This window comes from Megalopta genalis, chromosome 10 (assembly GCF_051020955.1).
Source record: "Megalopta genalis isolate 19385.01 chromosome 10, iyMegGena1_principal, whole genome shotgun sequence".
Lineage (NCBI taxonomy): Eukaryota > Metazoa > Arthropoda > Insecta > Hymenoptera > Halictidae > Megalopta > Megalopta genalis.
In genome coordinates, this window is record NC_135022.1 from 12,642,611 (window position 1) to 12,662,563 (window position 19,953).

Consider the following 19,953-nt stretch of genomic DNA (forward strand, 5'->3'; position numbering starts at 1 on the left):
TGTAAAAAGAAATCGACTATATATTAATTTATCGACCGAAGATCCTATGTTAAAGATGTGTTTGCACCGCGTAACTAACTTTCGAAGAAAAATGTACAATTCAGTTGGCTGCCGAACCTTCCGATTAACCCTTTGCACTCCGAGGCGCCATTAAAAATTGTTATGTCACGTCTCAAAATAATTTTATTCATCAAATTTGTTTATACTTGAAGAGTTGTTGAGAGCGTAACTGTTGCACGGGTCACAGTATTCAATTTCGTGTACAGAAAATGCATTTGGTCATATAAAATGGAAAAACTATTTTTAAAAAGATTGAAAAATTAACGCAAAAGCGTCAATTCGGCTTCGACTGCAAAGGGTTAATAATTAATTAATTCGATGTGACACTCGTGTGAAGATCGCACGATCTCGCGATTTCTTTTGTCAAGGATCGCAGTAAACGCGCAGTAAACGACGGACGATTGTCCACGCGAATACGAGAATGGGTACTTTTCAAGATGCTTCGGTTATGTTCGAGTTGGAAGAGAAGCGAACGGCGTGGACGCCTGACCTGATCGGTCCTATTTTCAAGAAGCCCACCATTGGTTTGAGAGAGGTTAATCTCTGTTCTGTCGGCGCTGTCTTGTTTCTTTTTTTTCTGTCGGATTCGGCGAAGACGTTCCGCTGACGTCTTCCACGATGTTTGCGCCAGGTGCTGCTCACTCATCGAATGGACAAATGCGTCCGAACTCTGGCGACTTTCGTTCCCGACGAGCTGATCTACGAGACGGACATCTCCCGAAAGAACTTCCGGAAGTTCAACGTGGTGCTGGCGATGATCGACGTCTCTCGGCTCTTCGGCCACTATCAGAAGTACACGAACGCCGATAACGGCGGAAGCTACGCGCTGGTCGAGATGCTGAACTCCTTCATCGGCCGCATCGTCGAGGAGGTGTACTACAGCGGCGGTGACGTTTACAAGTTCTCTCGTGAGTAGATTCTGACCAATAGATAGGCGGATTCCGAGCATTTATCCGAAAATTCATCAGGTTGTACGCGAGACAATAAAGGCAGACGAATTTAAAGGTCTTCTTAGATACGGTAAATTCTTCCTAATTGACACTAAGATTGTGCGCAAAAATGGGCAATTTGGGAAGAGGAGATACGATTATTCGAGCTTTGCGGCTCGTTTCTATTTTTTATTTTATTAATTTTCTTAGTAAATTATGTACCGAATGTTATTATTATATTGTAGTTGCAGCTACCACATAATCTTAATGTCAATAACGATAGTAATAATAATAATTTTGTTAGTAAACTATGTACCGAATATTATTATTATTATTATTATTATTATTGTTATTATTAAAATTAGGATCATGTAGTAGTTGCAACTATTGACCTCAAATTTTGGTATTAGTCACACTTTGGCCTTAACGATGATGAGAGAGTATTATTGTAAATAAATCTTACTTGATACCATCTTAGGAGTACCGATTTTTCCTTCAGCTTGTAAACAAAAGTGGACAATTTCGGAAGAGGAAATATAAGGTTACGAAATTTTTACAATTATCGACTGTCAACAGCTATAAAAACGAGCCTCACGACTGGAACAATCGTATCTTCTCTTCCTAAATTGTCCATCTTTGTGCACAATCTAAGCGTCAATTAGAGAGAATTTACTGTACTCATTAATTTATTGTAATTATCATCTTTTGCACGGCGAACATTTTTGAGCATTTATGGCAGCCACGGCTAGGTTCAAATCTTCGTTCTCATTTATTATTATGATTCATTTTCATTTGTATATTATTATTACCTTTTCGTTGACACCAAAGTTAATCTTTTCATTAGTTTCAATATTAACAGTTAATAATTTGTTTACGACTGCCACGAAATAAGAATTTAGGTGGAACGCTCGTAACTCTGGGTCCAAATGGACCCGACGCCCGACATCCGAGGGTTAAACGAAGAAGTACATCTTTATCGAACTTCTGCTCTTTACCATTCGTTAATAAATCTTTTATTTTGCACAAAGGTCCGCGGTCTACTGATCGAGTTAGTCTCCGATCTACAGGGTGTCCCGAAAATGCCTCGCAATCCGGAAATGGGAGGTTCCTGAGGTCATTTGAAGCAACTTTTTCCTTTGCGAAAATGTTCTCCGAGGCTTCGTTAACGAGTTATTAACGAAAAACACTGACCAATAAGAGGAGAGCTCGGCTGGCGCGCGGCGGCCCAGCCAACGAGTGCACGGAGCCCAGTTCCGCTCATTGGCTCGATCGCCTCGCGCCAAACGATCTCGCCTCTGATTGGTCACCGTTTTTCGTTAATAACTCGTAAACGAAGCCGCGGATCGCATTTTCGCTAAGGAAAAAGTTGCTTCAAATCACCTCAGGAATCCCCTACTTTCGGATTGCGAGACATTTTTGGGACACTCTGTATAGATTAGCGTGTTTCTTTGGCGCAGTGGACGGTATAGTGGTGCTGTGGAGGGTCAGCAAGGACACCTTCTTCTCCAGCACGTTGTATAACGTGATTCTGCACGCGCAAAAGATGCAAGCGATGGTCGAGGCGGTCAAGGACAAAAGTTTCGAGGGAAAGAGTACGTTTTTCGTGAACAAATTTCGCGAGCTCCGGTCATCGCGCGTATTATTTTCTATTTCGATCGTGGTAGTCGACGTGGTAGTCTCCGCGGGCGAAGTGATATTCTCCGTGATCGGCGACGACACGGCTAGAGATTACGTGATCGGCGGCTCGCCGGTGATGGAGCTGAAATTCGCCAAAAGGATATGCCTTCCTGGAGACTTGGTCCTGTGTTCGAGCGCGTGGGAACATTGCGCGCCAAGCCAATACGAGTACGTGATCAAGGACTCGAGCAACGTCAAGGTATCTGTTTATTCGTTTGTTTATTTATAGACTGGTTAAACTCCTTGGCATAATGAAGTACAGATGAAACGATTTAATATTAATTAATAATAATATTAATATCAGCAAGACTGACAATAAGATTTTGACAACAAGTATGTAACGAGGATCTTTACAATATATAACGAAATTGGAAAAAATTAAATTTTTTAAAAAGGTTAATACACACATAGTGAGTTAATGTGAACAGATCTGTCGGATCGCTAAACTTCGACGTCGTAGGAAGCTGGCGGTCGCGTAAAATTAATTTTGAAAGTAAGAGGGAAAGCGAAAAAATTTAGTGATCCGACGGACACTTTTTAAAAAGTCTAATTTTTTCAATTTCGTTATATATTTGAAAGAATCCCTCTGCAAAGTCCGAAAAATCCTCGTTATACACTTGTCATCAAAATCTTATTGTCAGTTTTGCTAGTATTAAGTGCTTCTTCATTAAAAAAATTAAATTTTTTAGTAAGATATTAATTCTTCGCACTAGAGAGACTGGCGGCTTTGAATCGCCATTTAAAGTTGTTTTATAACGTTTCAGAATAATTTTAACATTATCAAGTTTGTTTATGTTTTAAAAACTGTTAAAATTGTAATTGTTGCACGAGTCACAATTATATTATATATAATTTATATTACATAAATATTATTATGATATAAATATTATTATTATTATGTAAATATAATATAAATATTATTATTATCCCTTTGTACTTGGGTGGCGACTCTGAGGCGCCACTAGAAATTGGTATACTATTTTTCAAAATCATTGTAAGAGCATTAAATTCCTTTATATTTAAAAAAAGCTGTTAAAATTGCATTGTACTCGCTAATAGGCTCAATTTCATATGCATGAATCGCAATAAATTATATAAAATAGAAATATCGTAGATCAGAAAATGTGTTTTGGATTTCGAATTCAAGTAGCTCCGACTGCAAAGAGTTATTATATAAATATAATATAAATATTATATTATAAATATTATAAATTTTATATTATATAAAATGTACTTAAGTCATACAAGATGGAAATACTGTAAATCGGAAAAGCTATTTTGAATTCAGGGTGAGAATGGCTTGCGAGTGCAAAGAGTTACCTCTTCCGCATATAGTGCGTTAAAAGATATGTATTCCGTTGAGATTGTTGAAATGACCATAATCGGTTCTATGGCATTCTGGTCGAAGCATTAAACGGTGTCTCAGCGAGATCCGAGATGTATTTGGAGTTTTAATAAACTATCGAAACACCACCTGTAGAAACCATTGAAAACTTTGAAAATAGAAAGTAAATCGAAAAGCTATTCAAGAAGTATACTGCGTCGATCATTTGATCCTAAGTAACATCAGATGTGGTCATGATCATAATGGGTCACATTACATTTTAGCTTACCGGATAAATTGCCATACGGAAAAATTGGTATTATACACTTTCGAGTTTAGAGCTAAGATAACGATGGCAGGGTCAGGGTTTCATCACCAATTTCACAGCAGCTGCGTATACTGCGAAATCACCCGACGATGAGAACGTTTGTAGATCATCAGAGTACTCGGAGAACCGAGATCGGCGTCTATAATGAAATCAAAGCAAACTCAATCGAAATCGGATGCCACGAATCGTCCAGGCAAGCTCGCGTCATCGATTTTATCGGAAGAGATGGACGTAGAGAACAGCGATTTCAACGATGTGGATGCATTTTCCAGTTACTCCGGCAGATCTCGTCTCACGACCATCATATCGAGTCGTCTTCCAGGTTAGTACCAGGTCTGAGGGGCAAAATAGATTTTTGAAATAGCAAATAGGATGTAAATATTTTTATCCCCTCTTGTAATACAGAATTTGGCAAATAATAGCATTTCAATTATATTTAGGGTAAGTCCGGGAGAATTTGGCCGGCTAGAGAGACCGGCCAATGTAAATACAGTAAATTTACCCTAATTAACGCTCAGGTTGTACACAAGAATGGTATAGCAATAAGCGAATAATCGTATAGCAATTGTCGCGAAACTGTATCCTAATCTTGCAAATAGCGTTTAAAGCTTTAAACAGATCTGCAAGTTTTTTTTATTTATGTATATTCTTAGCATTAATTGACAGATAGGTAAGTTTATTTATACTATTTTAATTTTAAGGGATATATTATGCATAGAACTACTGTATAACATAAATAGTACGCATGTATTCATTTCTACTTCGTATTAAAAATGCGTTCGGACGACATTAATTGTTCCATCCTTCAACGGAATTTTTATTCTCCTTATATATATATAATCTATAATATATTATATAATCTATATAATCTAATATAATAATATATAATAACAATATATAATATTATAATATAATAATATAATAATATATAGTAACAATATATAATATTATAATATAATATTATATATAATATAATAATAATATATATGTTAAATTACTTAGATATTGCTGTAATTTGGTTAATAAAATAAAATTTCGAAAAATCGCTGCAAAAAGAGGTCGAGCTCACCCCACGTGATAGTCACGTGCAACTACTATTTCAATCGAAAGTTTATTTATCAAATTCTGTGTTACATGAGAAGATAAAAACAATTACAGCCTACTATCAAAAATCTATTTTTCCTTAATCTTGACAACCCTAATCGCTAACCTCATGCCCGAATTCTTCCTCATTGCCGATTTCAGCGGCCCGAATCTCGATAATCGAGACGCTGAAGCAACGTCTGGGTGTCCAGTTGGAGACGTACATACAGAAGCCAGTGTTGGAGCAGGTATTCGACGTCGATACTCGCGATTCGACGGATCCAATGGCAAATTTTGACATCCACGTGTTCGTAGATCAAACGCGAAGCATCCTTGGACCACCTCACGGAAGTAAGACGTGTCACCGTGGTGGTCGTGAACGTGATACCGAACAGGTGTACCGTGCACGAACTGATTTCGCTGATCGACGAGATCTTCTCGATTATATTAAAGTATCTTTCTCGAGCCGCAGGGGATGCTCCACGTAACTCGGATAAGAGGAAATGCAGATTTAATATAATATAATATAATATAATATAATTTAATTTAATTTAATTTAATTTATTTATATGTACGGGTACAAACCCATTTTTGCAGTACAAAGCTAAAAGTTGATATTAATATAACACAGAATCTGCGAGCCAAGGTTTTAGGTGATCGATTTATGTAAACTCGTTTTGAATTCCACGATATCGATTGTAAATATGTCTATTTTGCCGTAATTGTCGCTACCAATTTGAAATGTCCTGTAGAAAGGGTCAGTCGCGCTAAATCTCGTTGAGTAGAATGAGCTTCTAAAGGGCAGTGTTGACCTAGCAAATCGAGAAGGAGCATCGAAGTCGGCAAGCTAGGTGTCACTTAGTCGAGATGACTTGACTAATAAATCAAAAGCATAGGTCAGCAATGATTCTTCTGGACTAGTTGCGTGGAACAATCCTGAGAGCGACTTCTCGCGAGACCGTAATCTCCGTGATAACCAAACATATTTGGTTACGTCAAGAATAGCTACCAAGTACTCGGGCCACGTTAGCGTAAACATCTACACCAGAGACATTCTTCTCCACGTCGTGTACGGGATGAGGGGGTACGGAGAGCTCGACGACGATAAGATGGCGAAAAGCGGAGTGCTGTCCGCCCTGCAGATCCTGGAGGAGACGAAACGCGTGGGTGGCATCAAGACTGTCTTCATCGGCATTTCAACCGGTAATCGAACCGGTAAACGAACCGGCGATTAATCCGGTGTACGTTATTCTCACGCGATTTGCTCAGGAATGGCGTTTTGCGGAGTCATCGGTCACTGTGTCAGACAGCAGTACATGATCATCGGCGATCCGATGTACAAGGCCACGTCGTTGATGGCGCTGTCCTTCGGCAAGGTTTCTCATCCCTCCCGCTCGCGACCAATTCGTTTCTACAGAAACACCTGTTGCAGGCATACTGCGACTACGACACAGTGATGCACAGTTACTTGAAGACGGAGAGATTTCAATCGCGGGGGATGATGGTGCTCAAAGGGTACGGCAAGACCCAAGTTTACGAGGTCGTAGAACTGCACAAGTAAGCTCTAAACTGTTAGATCGAGTGATAAATAACTTTCGCGCTTCTTTGTTAGAAACGGATATTTATTTATTTTATGTCTTTTATTTATTTATTTTTTATTTACTTATTTTATTTTATTTATTTTCTATTTACTTATTTTATTTTATTTACTTTTTATTTATTTTTTATTTACTAATTTTATTTTATTTATTTTTTATTTACTTATTTTATTTTATTTATTTTTTATTTTATTTATTTTTTATTTACTTATTTTATTTTTTTTATTTTTTATTTACTTTTTATTTTATTTATTTTGAGCCATTATCTATTTAGTGAAAGCAAAAACTCGTTTGTCCCGACGACTCGTAGTGGGTCGGACAATAGATTCTATCTAGCTGTATCGGAAGTTATTTGTGGCTCGACCTATCATTTTTTAATTAGTGTGCGTTCAAACTGCAAAGAGCTTTTGTATCTAAATCGAAGAATGTCCGAGGAATATCACTTGAACATCGACTACGTCTATCCGATTCTCGGTCGAACGAAAGAGTTGGAGTACTTCAAGGACATCTTGGACGATATTGGGGTGCCGGGGAAGAGTTACGCGGGGATGCTCATCGAGGTTGGTTCGATACTATTCATTGATATCGTCTAGACGGTTTCGGTCTTCGACACGGTTTCAAATCGGTCGTTTAGGGCGCCGAGAGGTCGGGCAAGTCGAGGCTCCTCGACGCGTTCGCCATGATCGCTCAAAACCGGCAACTGACTCTGCTGAAGCTCGCGTTGCGCGAGTCCTTCGTGGACAAGGAGTTTTCGGTGTTGTACCAGCTGCTTCTCCAGGTAATCGCCGGTTCGTCAGTCGAGTTCGATTCTTTTAAGAATACTTATGTTATTATTATTACTACTATTATTATTATTATTATATCATTATTACTACTATTATTATTATTATATCTTTATTATCATATTATTATTATTATATCATTATTATCATATTATTATTATTATATTATTATTATTATATCATTATTATCATATTATTATTATCATATTATTATTATTATATTATCATTATCATATTATTATGATTATTATTATTATTTATATCATTATTATCTTTGAAGAATATTTATATTATTTATTTATATTACTTATTTATTAACACTGGAACTACGAAACCAGTCAAAATGACTGGTTCCTGATTTTTTCTTTTACAACTCCTGATTCTATAAAAACATTTAACGGAAAATTTGTTAGGTATACTAATCAATTGAAGCATTTATTAAAATACAAATAATCCGAAGTCCAAATAAATCCAGTTTTGGCATTGTTATAAAATAATATACGTTAGTCGCGTCTAGAGCTCGGTAGTCCTGGTCTTAACGAATGCGAACCCTTGATACGAGAAATATCTCAAGGCTAAATGTGGGTCACCTCACAACAACATAAAATATATGAGGTTATGCATAAAACGTGCGAATAAAATAGAAAAATCAAATAAAAATCTTCAAAATTTTTAACGTCGCGTTCCATGAGATTCTTCTAACAATAAGAGGGCGGGGCGTGTAAATAGTAAGTCAACGACAATCCATTTCGATTTATACGCTAATTGTTCGATAATACGGCGATGCTGCGGTGGCAGAAAATTAATTCTACACAATATAGCTGTCATGATCCATTTTGTCGACAAGCTGTTCTGCGCGACGAACTGCACCGCGATGGGAGACCGCGAGAGGATCGTGTCGAACAGAGTGGCGACCCTGATATCTCCCAAAAATTTGTGCTACCTGAACCCCGTGATGAAGGTTCATTTCCCCCTCACGAAAGAGTATTGCAAGTTGACCGACTGGGAGCGTCACACGAAGACCATCGACATCTTCAACACGATGTTGCAGAAGGTAGACCTATCCGTTTCTGTCTCGTCTCCCGTTTTTCAATTACACAGTCTCGATCACGATCGCATCTCTCCAGATCGGCGAAAATATCTGCATCCTGCTCGACGACGTGCAGAACATGGACGTGCTGTCCTGGAAGTTCCTCTCCGCCGCCATGGAGAACGATAACGTGATCGTGGCGATGACCATGCTGGAGCCCATCTCTTGGGACAATCTGAGCCAAGCGGAGATGGGCATCTGCCAGGACAAGAGGCTGCTCAGCAAATCGTTGCAGGACTTCGACAGCGAATACATCACGGCGTTCGCCTGTCAGTTCTTGAACGTCCTCGCGATCCCGAAATTTCTCGACAGGCGAGTGACCTCCGCGTTTCACTCCCGAGTTTTCAAATTATTTATCAACGCTTTACCGACCGGTACTCACCGGTCACTCAGCCGCATATTCTAGCCGCTGTCTTCAACGTTATTATTGGGTCGTCCGGAAAGTTCGTGCCGATTTTTTAGGAAAATTAAAACGCAGCTCATTTAACCCTTTCGCTACTACGGACCACTATAGTGGCTTTCCATATGATGCCACTGAGGTACTACGGACCACTATAGTGGCTTTCCATATGATGCCACTGAGGTACTACGGACCACTATAGTGGCTTTCCATATGGTGCCACTGAGGTACTACGGACCACTATAGTGGCTTTCCATATGGTGTCAGTGAGGTACTACGGACCACTATAGTGGCTTTCCATTTGGTGCCACTGAGGTACTACGGACCACTATAGTGGCTTTCCATATGGTGTCAGTGAGGTACTACGGACCACTATAGTGGCTTTCCATATGGTGCCACTTAGGTACTAGGGACCACTATAGTGGCTTTCCATATGGTTCCACTGAGGTACTAGGGACCACTATAGTGGCTTTCCATAAGATGCATTATATTGCATAATGTTATTTCCTCTCATACTGTAAATTAAAGAGCGCATGCTAAGACGTTATAAAATACCCTGGAATACCCTTTATTTATAAATACCCTTTGGAGAAAAATTTTTTCGTTCGAAAAATTCATTCAATTCGAACAGCTTAGGTTCTCCGCCGACCGCCGCGGAGTACCGACTTCCGCTGACGATCGCCGTCGCGTAGCGTGCAGTGATGTCGCAGCGCTCTGTTCAGCAGAAGTACCGCGACGGAGAATCCGCCCGTAGCGAAAGGGTTAAATATCGGAGCCAAGCTTCACAGTACGATCGTGGATGGTTGATTTTGATTTACTTAGCATTCCTGCTAATTGACGTAACGATGAGCGTGGGTTATTCTCGATTTCTATTCTAATCATGTCTTCGTCTGTGGTGGACGGCCTACCTGGGCGTTCTTGATCTTCAAGGTCGAAATTTCCAGCTTTAAACCGAGCAAACCACTTCCGCACAGTTCTTTCGGCTACAGCATCCTCGCTATAAAACAGCGCATATCTTATTTGCCGCTTGTGTGGCATTTTTGCCTTTTCGGAAAAAGAAAAGCATCAAATGCCTATGATGCACTTTATTTGCCACCATATTCTAAGGCGTACAAAACCGATAAAAATGAACGAATCGTAACCAAGCTTTTCTCCGAATATGGCTGAAGTTATCTCTTTTAGAATATGTACACGTGTCATTTGTTTTCAATAATTGTGATATATTCGGTCAGGTCTCTCACGCTACCTACCGAAAATCGGCACGAACTCTCCGGACAACCCAATATTTATATCATCGTCTTCTGGATCACTGTATATTAGTGGTAATACAGAACGTCGCTTTCGAATCATTTCATTACTGCTATCACTTTCGTCGTCGGTACCACTTGCTGAAGAGCACAGTGAAGACAATCTGACAGATCATCGAGATAAAACTCACCAACGCTATCCTTTCCATTCATCGTGAAGGCTAAATTTTTATAAACTGTATAAAAATATGGGTGCTTTCGGAGCGAAGCAACGAGTATCAGAATACAAAATAAGAAATGCTTGCTGCTTGCTACTTGTCAGTCTAACCTAATCGAATCTAACGGAAAATAAAAAAAGTCGATTAATCGGCTACCGGTCGGCAAGCGCTGGGAACAAAAAGTCGACGATTAATCGAAAGTGTTAACGCGACGTCGTCGTTCCGTTTAGGACGCTGCAGAAACGCGGCAAGAACGCGATCGCCTGGTGCGAGGCGTTCCTGACCTCCAGCTTGCAGACCAACGCCGTCGAGTTTACGAACATCGCGCCGAACGATCCGAGGGTCCACGAACTGGTCTTTCCGAAGAGCGTCTACGTGACCAAGGTACCCTCGAATTTGACGCCCGAGGAGCTGGCGCCGCCGTTGAATTGGACGCAAATGAGCAGGATACGAGTTTGCTTGACATCCTGGAGACAGACGAGCTTCATTGAGATTAATCGCGACGTGATGGGTGATACATCGTTCCGAAACGATCTGGAACGAGACGCTGAACGCTAATCCTGATCGCTTCGCTATCTGCCGATTAGGCTTGCGGATCGATATATACAACAGGATGAATCCGTACGAGCAGGACTTCATCAAGTGCGCAGCCACGTTGGGCGGAGTTTTCGTGCGCAATATGATCGCGAACGTGATGGTCAACGCTGCGCCATTGTACACGTCCAAAGGTAGTAGGCGTTCTCGCCGTTTCAAGTGTACAGTTTTAACCTTTTAGGCCCGACGCGCCGCTATAGTGGCTTTCCGGGATGTCATCTTTCAGAACGACACGCCACTATAGTGGCTTTCGCGGATGTCATCTCTCTGGACGACGCGCCACTGCAGGCTGTTCCACAATTATTTTATCAGCCGAAAATGAGGGGTAGCTGAGGTCATTTGAAGTAACTTTCTCCTTTGCGAAAATGCAATCTGCGGCTTTGTTTACGAGTTATTAACGGAAAACACTGACCAATGAGAGGTGACGGCGCGAAGTTCGAGAGCCCGCAGCACGAGGCTTTGACAGATGGTCGGGACGGACTCGAGCCGCGTTCGAAGTATTGAACAAATCACGAAGCGAGAACTTTCCGGATTCTTTTTACTACGTAACAGCTACCCCTCATTTTCGGCTGTTAAAATAATTGTGGAACACCCTGTATAGTGGCTTGCTCTAGTAGCACACTCGCTCATCGTTTGAACCAAATAATCCTCTTCATATGCATTGTTTCACACTTCTTCTGTCTTCGCATCGATTTACAACAGTCTACAGGGTGTCCCAAAAATGTCTCGCAATCCGGAAATGGCGGGTTCCTCGGATCATTTGAAGCAACTTCTTCCTTTACAAAAATGTTCTCCGAGGCACCGTTAACGAGTTATCAACGAAAAACAGTGACCAATAAGAATCGAGTACGGCTGGCGCGAGGCGGCCCAGCCAACCAGCGCACGAAGCCCAGTTCCGCTCGTTGGCTCGATCGCCTCGCGCCAGCTGAGCTCGCCTCTCATTAGTCACTGTTTTTCGTTAATAACTCGTTAACGGTGCCTCGGAGAAAATTTTTGTAAAGGAAAAAGTTGCTTGAAATGGTCCGAGGAATCCGCCACTTTCGGATTGCGAGACATTTTTGGGACACCCTGTATATACAGACAGAATATACAGTATCAGACTCTGTACAGTACATATCAGACTCTGCCGTCCAGAGAAATAGCCTCGCGCAGAATTCAGCCGTACCTAAAAGGTTAAAGTTTAGAGCTCGAAGGTGTAGCAAACGGAACAAAGTTTTATGCACGAACGTGTTATCTTCCACAGCCGTTGCGGAGATGATAAGGTTGAGGATTCTCGAATGCGCGATGATTCAGCGAAGAAACTGTCACATAGACGAGTCGATGTTCTTCTTGCAGAAAAATCGGAGATCCTTTAGCAACATGCAGCACCTGACAACTTGCGAGTGTCAACCCACCCGTTAGTTGTCCGCGTAGCTTACTCCGATCTCGAGCATCCGGGATCGCTAAGCGGCCAATCTTTGTCATCGGAGATTCCGATTGCAGGGGTCTTCGCGCCGCGATCTTTGCCTACGTACGCCCACTGCCAGTACTTGGAGTTCGTAATGCCGTCGTATCGCAAGCTCTTCTACAATATCCTGCCTGTACACGAGAGGAAGGAGTTCCACACGAAAGCGATAGCCATCTTGGAGCGGTACGCCCACAGGTGTAGCACCTGCGGCGGCGACGGTTTCCTCTCGATGTTCTCCAAGGAGGAGCCTCCTTCGGAGCCGCAGGTCAGATTTTTCTTTCTACAGAAATCTCGCTCGGCTTCCTTCTCTTCTTGACGCGATAGAAATTTCTCTCGTTTTTCGGGATCCTTCTTGCAACCGTAATCAATTTATGAATGATTTATTATGAAAGATTGTTTATTATATGATATTATTTTATATTTTATTCATTATTATTTTATGTGATGTTATATGACATTGTTTTATATTTTACTTATTATTACTTTATATGATATTATATGATATTATTTTATATTTTATTTATTATTATTTTATATGATATTATATCATATTATTTTATATTTTATTTATTATTATTTTATATGATATATTATGACATTATTTTATATGATATAATATGACATTATTTTATATTTTACTTATTATTATTTTATATGATATATTATGACATTATTTTATATTTTACTTATTATTACTTTATATGATATTATATTATATTATTTTATATTTTATTTATTATTATTTTATATGATATTATATGAAATTATTTTATATTTTACTTATTATTAGTTCATATGATATTATATGATATTATACCATATTATTTTATATTTTATTTATCATTATTTTATATAATATTATATGATATTATGATATTATGAAAGATTATCCATGTCCTTCGATCTAAACACTCCGTTTATTACCGTCTGTCGCCGTTTTAATCGCGAAAGGTTGATGAGCAAGCGTCGACGCCATCCTTATACGCGATGAAACGGAGGAGGACGCAGAGTCGTCTGATGGACAGAAGGGAGTCGAAGCGGAACGTTCTGATGCTCACCAACGGAACAAACGACGGGGATAGGAAGAACCGGGACAGCGTAGTTATCCGCAGGATCTCGTTGCTACCTTCCTTCGAAGACAACAACGAGGAAGAGGGTGAGGCATCCGACGTTTCCGACGCGAAAGCGTAATCCTCTGGCGCGATCCTCCGTTTCAGACATTTCCGCCGCGAATTCGTTACAAGCAGGACCATCGGACGGTAGTAAGAAGACGCAAATCGTCTGGGAAAATCGGCTGAAACACTTGAGCCACCTGGATTATCGCAACTGTCGGTGCGTCGACGCGATCGACTATTCCTACTGGCGGCTGCTTTTCCATCTTCAGCACAGCCGTGAGCTTGTAGATCTTTAACCTTTTAGGCACGACGCGCCTCTATAGTGGCTTTCGCGGATGTCATCTCTCTGGACGACGCGCCACTATAGTGGCTTGCTCCAGTAGCTCACTCGCTCATCGTTTGAACCACATAATCGTCTTCATATGCATTGTTTCACACTTCTTTTGTCTTCGCATCGATTTACGACAGTCTACAGGGTGTCCCAAAAATGTCTCGCAATCCGGAAATGGCGGGTTCCTCGGATCATTTGAAGCAACTTCTTCCTTTACAAAAATGTTCTCCGGAGCACCGTTAACGAGTTATCAACGAAAAACAGTGACCAATAAGAATCGAGTGCGGCTGACGCGAGGCGGCCCAGCCAACCAGCGCACGAAGCTCAGTTCCGCTCGTTGGCTCGATCGCCTACCGCCAGCCGAGCTCGCCTCTCATTGGTCACTGTTTTTCGTTAATAACTCGTTAACGGTGCCTCGGAGAAAATTGTTGTAAAGGAAAAAGTTGCTTCAAATGGTCCGGGGAATCCGCCACTTTCGGATTGCGAGACATTTTTTGGGACACCCTGTATATACAGTATCAGACTCTGCCGTCCAGAGAAATAGCCTCGCGCAGAACTCAGCCGTACCTAAAAGGTTAAGTAAATCTTTGATTAAAGAGTCAGATCGATCGATCGATCACGCTTGACGACTTTTCAGAGGACCTCGAGAAGCTGACGAATTTTATGCTGGATTACAGCGCCGGCTTGATAGCGACGGGACAGCCTATTTTCGCGACCAAGTTCCTCTCGGACACCACCGCGGAGATCAAGTACACAAAGGCCAGGGAACAACTGAACGTCGTTCTCGTCGACGAGGCCATCAGCAAAGAGATTACGCTACTTCTGATAGGTAGCCGCTTTGATCACGGATAAAGCGAATCGGATCGGTTCGGATCGGATCGTTTCGGTTTTCAGGCGACGCGTACGTTTCTTACGGAAACTACGGGCTAGCGAGAAGGCACTACAAGGAAGCGTTAAATATGCGAAGCGTCACCCGCCATCGCGACAAATCTGCCTGCTACGGTGTGTGGAAGGAGAAGCTGCGATATAAATTGCGAGGCACGCCCAATTACCTTCTGCATCGTGTCAGCGATCGCACGGCGATGAAAAAATTGGAACTGGCGATCTGCTTGCAGCGGTTGTCCCTCGCGATGATGGTCGGTAATTCGATGCGATCGTTGATTAACCCTTTCGGTACGAGCGCCGGATATATCCGGCATCCATCTGATGACCAATATGGACGAGTGCCGAATACATCTGGCAGCCATGTAAGCCATATTTTTGTAGGCCCTTTACAGAATGTTTACAGGAAACATTTAAAGAAAGATCTAGAAACGGATTAAGCACAGTCATTACTTAACGCTTAAGAAAATCTTCGTCCAAAAGTGGTCTGACGCTGCGTTATGTGCGTTACAGAATGTTTACAGGAAACATTTAAAGAAAGATCTCTAGAAACGGATTAAGCACAGTCATTACTTAACACGTTCCGTGCCGAGCTTTTTTTACTCGAATCTTCACACTTTGATATTTTACTAAAACTTGATGTATTACGTGCAATTATTAATTCTCGTACACATAACAACGTAACAAAAACTTAACAACGCCCATTCTTGCGGTGGAAATTGATTCTTCGGTTCTAAATTTCTTGTAAACAATTTGTTCAGTTCACTAAGTAAACATGCAAGCGTGTACCATGGATGGTACACGTGGCACGGAACGTGTTAACGCTTAAGAAAATCTTCGTACAAAAGTGGGCTGACGCTGCGTTATGTGCGCATTTTCGGTGCGGCGCCCCGTCCAGTGGGAGCGTCACGGCGGACAACGCGCTCGTACCGAAAGGGTTAACGTCGATCCGTTGTTTGATCGTGGTTAAAGTTGCTTGTCACGCCGAAATTTCTAGCTGGAACAGGATACGAAATCCGCGAAATCGATAATCATCCAGAGCTTCGACATCGCTTTCCGCACTGTCGGAGGCTTTCTGGAGAAGGGGATCATCTTCCTGACCGCGGTGAAGATCTTCCGGAAGGATTACAGATACGTGCGATCATTGGAGAAGTCGATGATGCAGGTCGTCTCCGAGAAAACCAATTGGCAAACGTTGGTGGAGTTGATCATCTTGGCGAAAGTGTATCGCGTGTTCTTCGAGAATAGGTGACAAGCTTGGCGAAGTTGCTGGACGGACAGCTAACGCGGTTTCTAATTTAAACGACCTGTTTTTTCTTTTTTTTAACCCGAAGTTTTCTGAACGGCGAATTGAAGAAATGCATGGAGACTGGAATCAACCTGCTGAAGATATGCAGCTTGTTTCACTATAACGAAGCGAAGATCGCCGTGCTTCCGACTCTGATAGAAGTTATGGTACAGTAAAGTTCTGTTTGTAATAGGATCTGTAATGGCGCAACTTTATTTTAACCCCTTAATGCACAGTTTTTTTGAAAAAGGCCGGCCAAAAAAAATCAATTTTTTTTTATGTGAAAAAACACAATTTAGAACGTTGTCTTGGCAAGAAAATTACAAAAATAATCAAAATTTTTATTGCAATTCTAATTTTAAGAATATTGCTATTATTATTATTATTATTATTATCATTATTATTATTATTATTATTATTATTATTATTATTATTATTATTATTATTATTGTTATTATTATTATTATATTTTATTTTACATTATATTTTAGTAAAATATATATTGAAAAATGAGCGAATCAGAATCTGAATGTGAATACGCTGTCGGAAAGCGGCTCACAAGGAAGAGATAAGTCGTAAGTGATAAGTAGAAAAAGGATATATTTTATACTTGAATAAGTAAGTGTTATAGCTTACAATCCCATGTAAATGATAAATATCGATAAAACGATTGTTTTTTTTTGCTTTCACATTGTTATTTTCAATTCTCGATCGCATTCGAGCGTGAAAAATTACAGCAACATAAAGTACAACGCCGCTCGAATTATCTCGAGTGTGCACAGAGTTCGGCCAGTTTAGCGCGCTCGAGTTAACTCGAGCGTGCACGTTAAGGGGTTAATTGTTTATAGATTGCATTTTAAGGAGAAATAATGAGACGAGTATATCACGTAACACGTGATATATAATAACATCAGGAGTAAGAGAATATTTTCAGGGTACAGGAATGTTTTAGAAGACTCGAAGAAAAAAATTTGATACTATAAATGCACAGAACAGATGATTCGTGCCGGGTTTACTGTAAGATACAATGTAAAATCTGGTATGAATTATCTGCTCGGGAAAATTTAAAGGGTGGCGCCTCTCGTGGCGATATCTCGAATCTCCGAATCTCTCGAAAATCGCTCCAAATATCTCGAATCGCTGTTCAGGATCTGTACAGAGTCAATTGCGGTTGTGGCAAAACTCTCAAACTGTTAACCAGACTCGACTGTTGATAATTTGGCGAACAGTTTGAGCGACTTGCCATTATCCCAACTGGTATTGTACGAACGTCGAACGTAGCTTTACATTTCTTCATAAGAGGCACCTCTGTCGCCCTTATTTAAACGATACAGAATCGCTAAGAAACATTAATAATTATGACAAAATTAGGCAACCGAGAAGTAAACCAAGGACACAGAAATGTTCTGAACAACCTGCTACATCCATATCGTATAAGAAAAGCGAACGTTTCCAACGCAAAATGCAATTAATCAATATAATAGTTAACTGAACTTCAGACAGCATTTGATTATGTTTCGCGATGTTGTCATTTGTGTATTTTTATATGATATTTATATGATATTTTATATGATATATGATATCAATAGATTCTCCTAAACAATTCAGTATCCTTGGTTTATTCATTTGTGTCCTAACTTTGTTATAATTAACCCTTAGCGGACGAGTGGCGACTCTCGGTCGCCACGGCATTTCGCGCGGCAGGGCGAATGGCGAGCGAGAGGCGACAGTCGGTGTTTATGTTAGATTTCGTTATCTCCAACATTATCCGACCTACTGTTTTATGTGAAAGTCCCTGAAGTGGTGGCGCAAATTATTTTTCCGGGGACTGGAAATTTGTTTAATCAATTCCTACATTCTCTACAAACATGTAAAAAGACAGAGAAACGAACAGCCAGTTACACATTTGAACTTTCGTAAAATTTTGATCAACAAATTGAGAGGAGATTTTTGTCAACCACGAGATAGATCTTCAAGTTCGACATCCAACTCTGACGAAATTCGTCTAAACGAGAAACTGCATGTAATTGTTACTGGCACAAAGAAAGATTGTAAAGTTTGTTCCAGTCGAAACAAACCAGGGGGAAGACATGAGACGACCTGTTTCTGTGATACATGTCCAGATAAAGCAAGAATGCATCTTGGTCAATGTTTTACAAACTATCACACCAAACGAAACTACAAATCATAATTTTTGTAAAATTATATTCATAAAATTGTGAATATAGATAAACTAACGAAACATAACGTTTGTGTAAGATAATTTATATGTAAGATCATTTTATTATACCATATAAGACACTCGACATATTTGCAAAAATCGCCTCGTCCTGCTACCTGACTCGGCCGAAAAAGTCGTCGTCCGCTAAGGGTTAATGCTATTAGGCATCGTCCGTACAACGCCGACAAGTGTACTAGCAAAACGCTTGAACCGTAAGGAAAAGTTTGATTTCAGGTGTGGACCAAAAATTTGAACGCGGCGATGGATTTGCTGAAGGAGCTCTATTTTTTATCGGAAGAGGATGTCGACCGATCCGCGCTCACCTGGTACTACGCCCTCTGTTTGGAAGTGCTGCTCGACGCTGGGATGTTCATAGAGTCATACGACACTTGTTACAATCATTATTTAAGTATTGCGAGTAAGTTGTTCGTTAACGTTCGTCGAACATTTTAATAGCGTGATCACGGGGGTCTATGATATTATTTCTCGTACAGTTCGCAAGAAGTTCGCCGGCGTTGTCCGGGATCCGCAGAGCTTAACGCGTCTGAGCACCTGTGTGATCATCTGGCAGCTGAGGATGTAAGTATGTATCGCAGCGTATCCCTCGTTCTATCGGCTGAAATTCGCTTGCAGGAGTATGCCGATCACGGACGAATACTTGTTGAACGTCAACGAGTACGTCAAAGACATGCAGTATTACAATCACTCGCAGCTCTACAGCTGCATCAAGGTGCGTGAATGCGACTGGATGCGAAGAACCGATTAGAATAGTTTTGGTTTTCTAAGAATAGGGCTTGGAGTGTTATCTGCTGATATTGAACCAACGGATCAACATCAAGAGATCACACGACGTGGTGGACAGGTTGCAGAACGCGACCACGTTGATGAGAGCGATTCGGCGGATGCAGCACAAGGCTGCGTTCGTCAAGCCGTTTATGAACCTCTTCCAGGGGTACATGTTCCACGTGCGGGGTCGGAAGTCCGCGGCTCTGGCGTGTTTACAACGAGCGAATAAATGGGCGGTGATACAGGGGAATCAGATGATACAGGCTTCGGTGCAGCAGAACAAACGGGTACGATGAATTTCGATCGATCATTTGATCCTCTGTGCATCGACGCTTCTTCTTCGCAGACGTGGCAGCAGAATTACAATAATATGGCGATGTACTGGGTCGAGGCCTTGGCCAGGAAGGGCGAGATAAGCTGGCAGGAGATCCACAACTTCGACGTGGACACTTGGTCGACGGTCATGTACCCTCTACCGATCCCGACTTTTGCCATTTAACGCTAGAACCGTCGTTTCCGATTTGTCGCAGGACCGCCTCATCGTTTCAGTGCC

General features: G+C 40.9%; 1 protein-coding gene across 1 annotated transcript; it reads left to right on the forward strand.

The window, feature by feature from the left end:
- Positions 1-481: 481 nt before the first annotated feature.
- On the forward strand, positions 482-19,929 carry LOC117219959 (adenylate cyclase type 10). Its single transcript, XM_076524705.1, has 29 exons — positions 482-595; positions 692-968; positions 2,447-2,581; positions 2,654-2,865; positions 4,424-4,640; positions 5,564-5,649; positions 5,717-5,853; positions 6,402-6,604; positions 6,671-6,777; positions 6,834-6,958; positions 7,424-7,586; positions 7,634-7,777; positions 8,629-8,835; positions 8,909-9,183; positions 10,967-11,247; positions 11,324-11,464; positions 12,574-12,726; positions 12,813-13,042; positions 13,729-13,933; positions 13,995-14,168; positions 14,861-15,052; positions 15,118-15,359; positions 16,103-16,353; positions 16,440-16,560; positions 18,849-19,032; positions 19,109-19,193; positions 19,248-19,344; positions 19,406-19,687; positions 19,747-19,929. Exons 1-29 carry the CDS (start codon positions 482-484, stop codon positions 19,897-19,899), a joined length of 5,193 nt encoding a protein of 1,730 aa, XP_076380820.1. The 3' UTR covers positions 19,900-19,929.
- Positions 19,930-19,953: the final 24 nt, after the last annotated feature.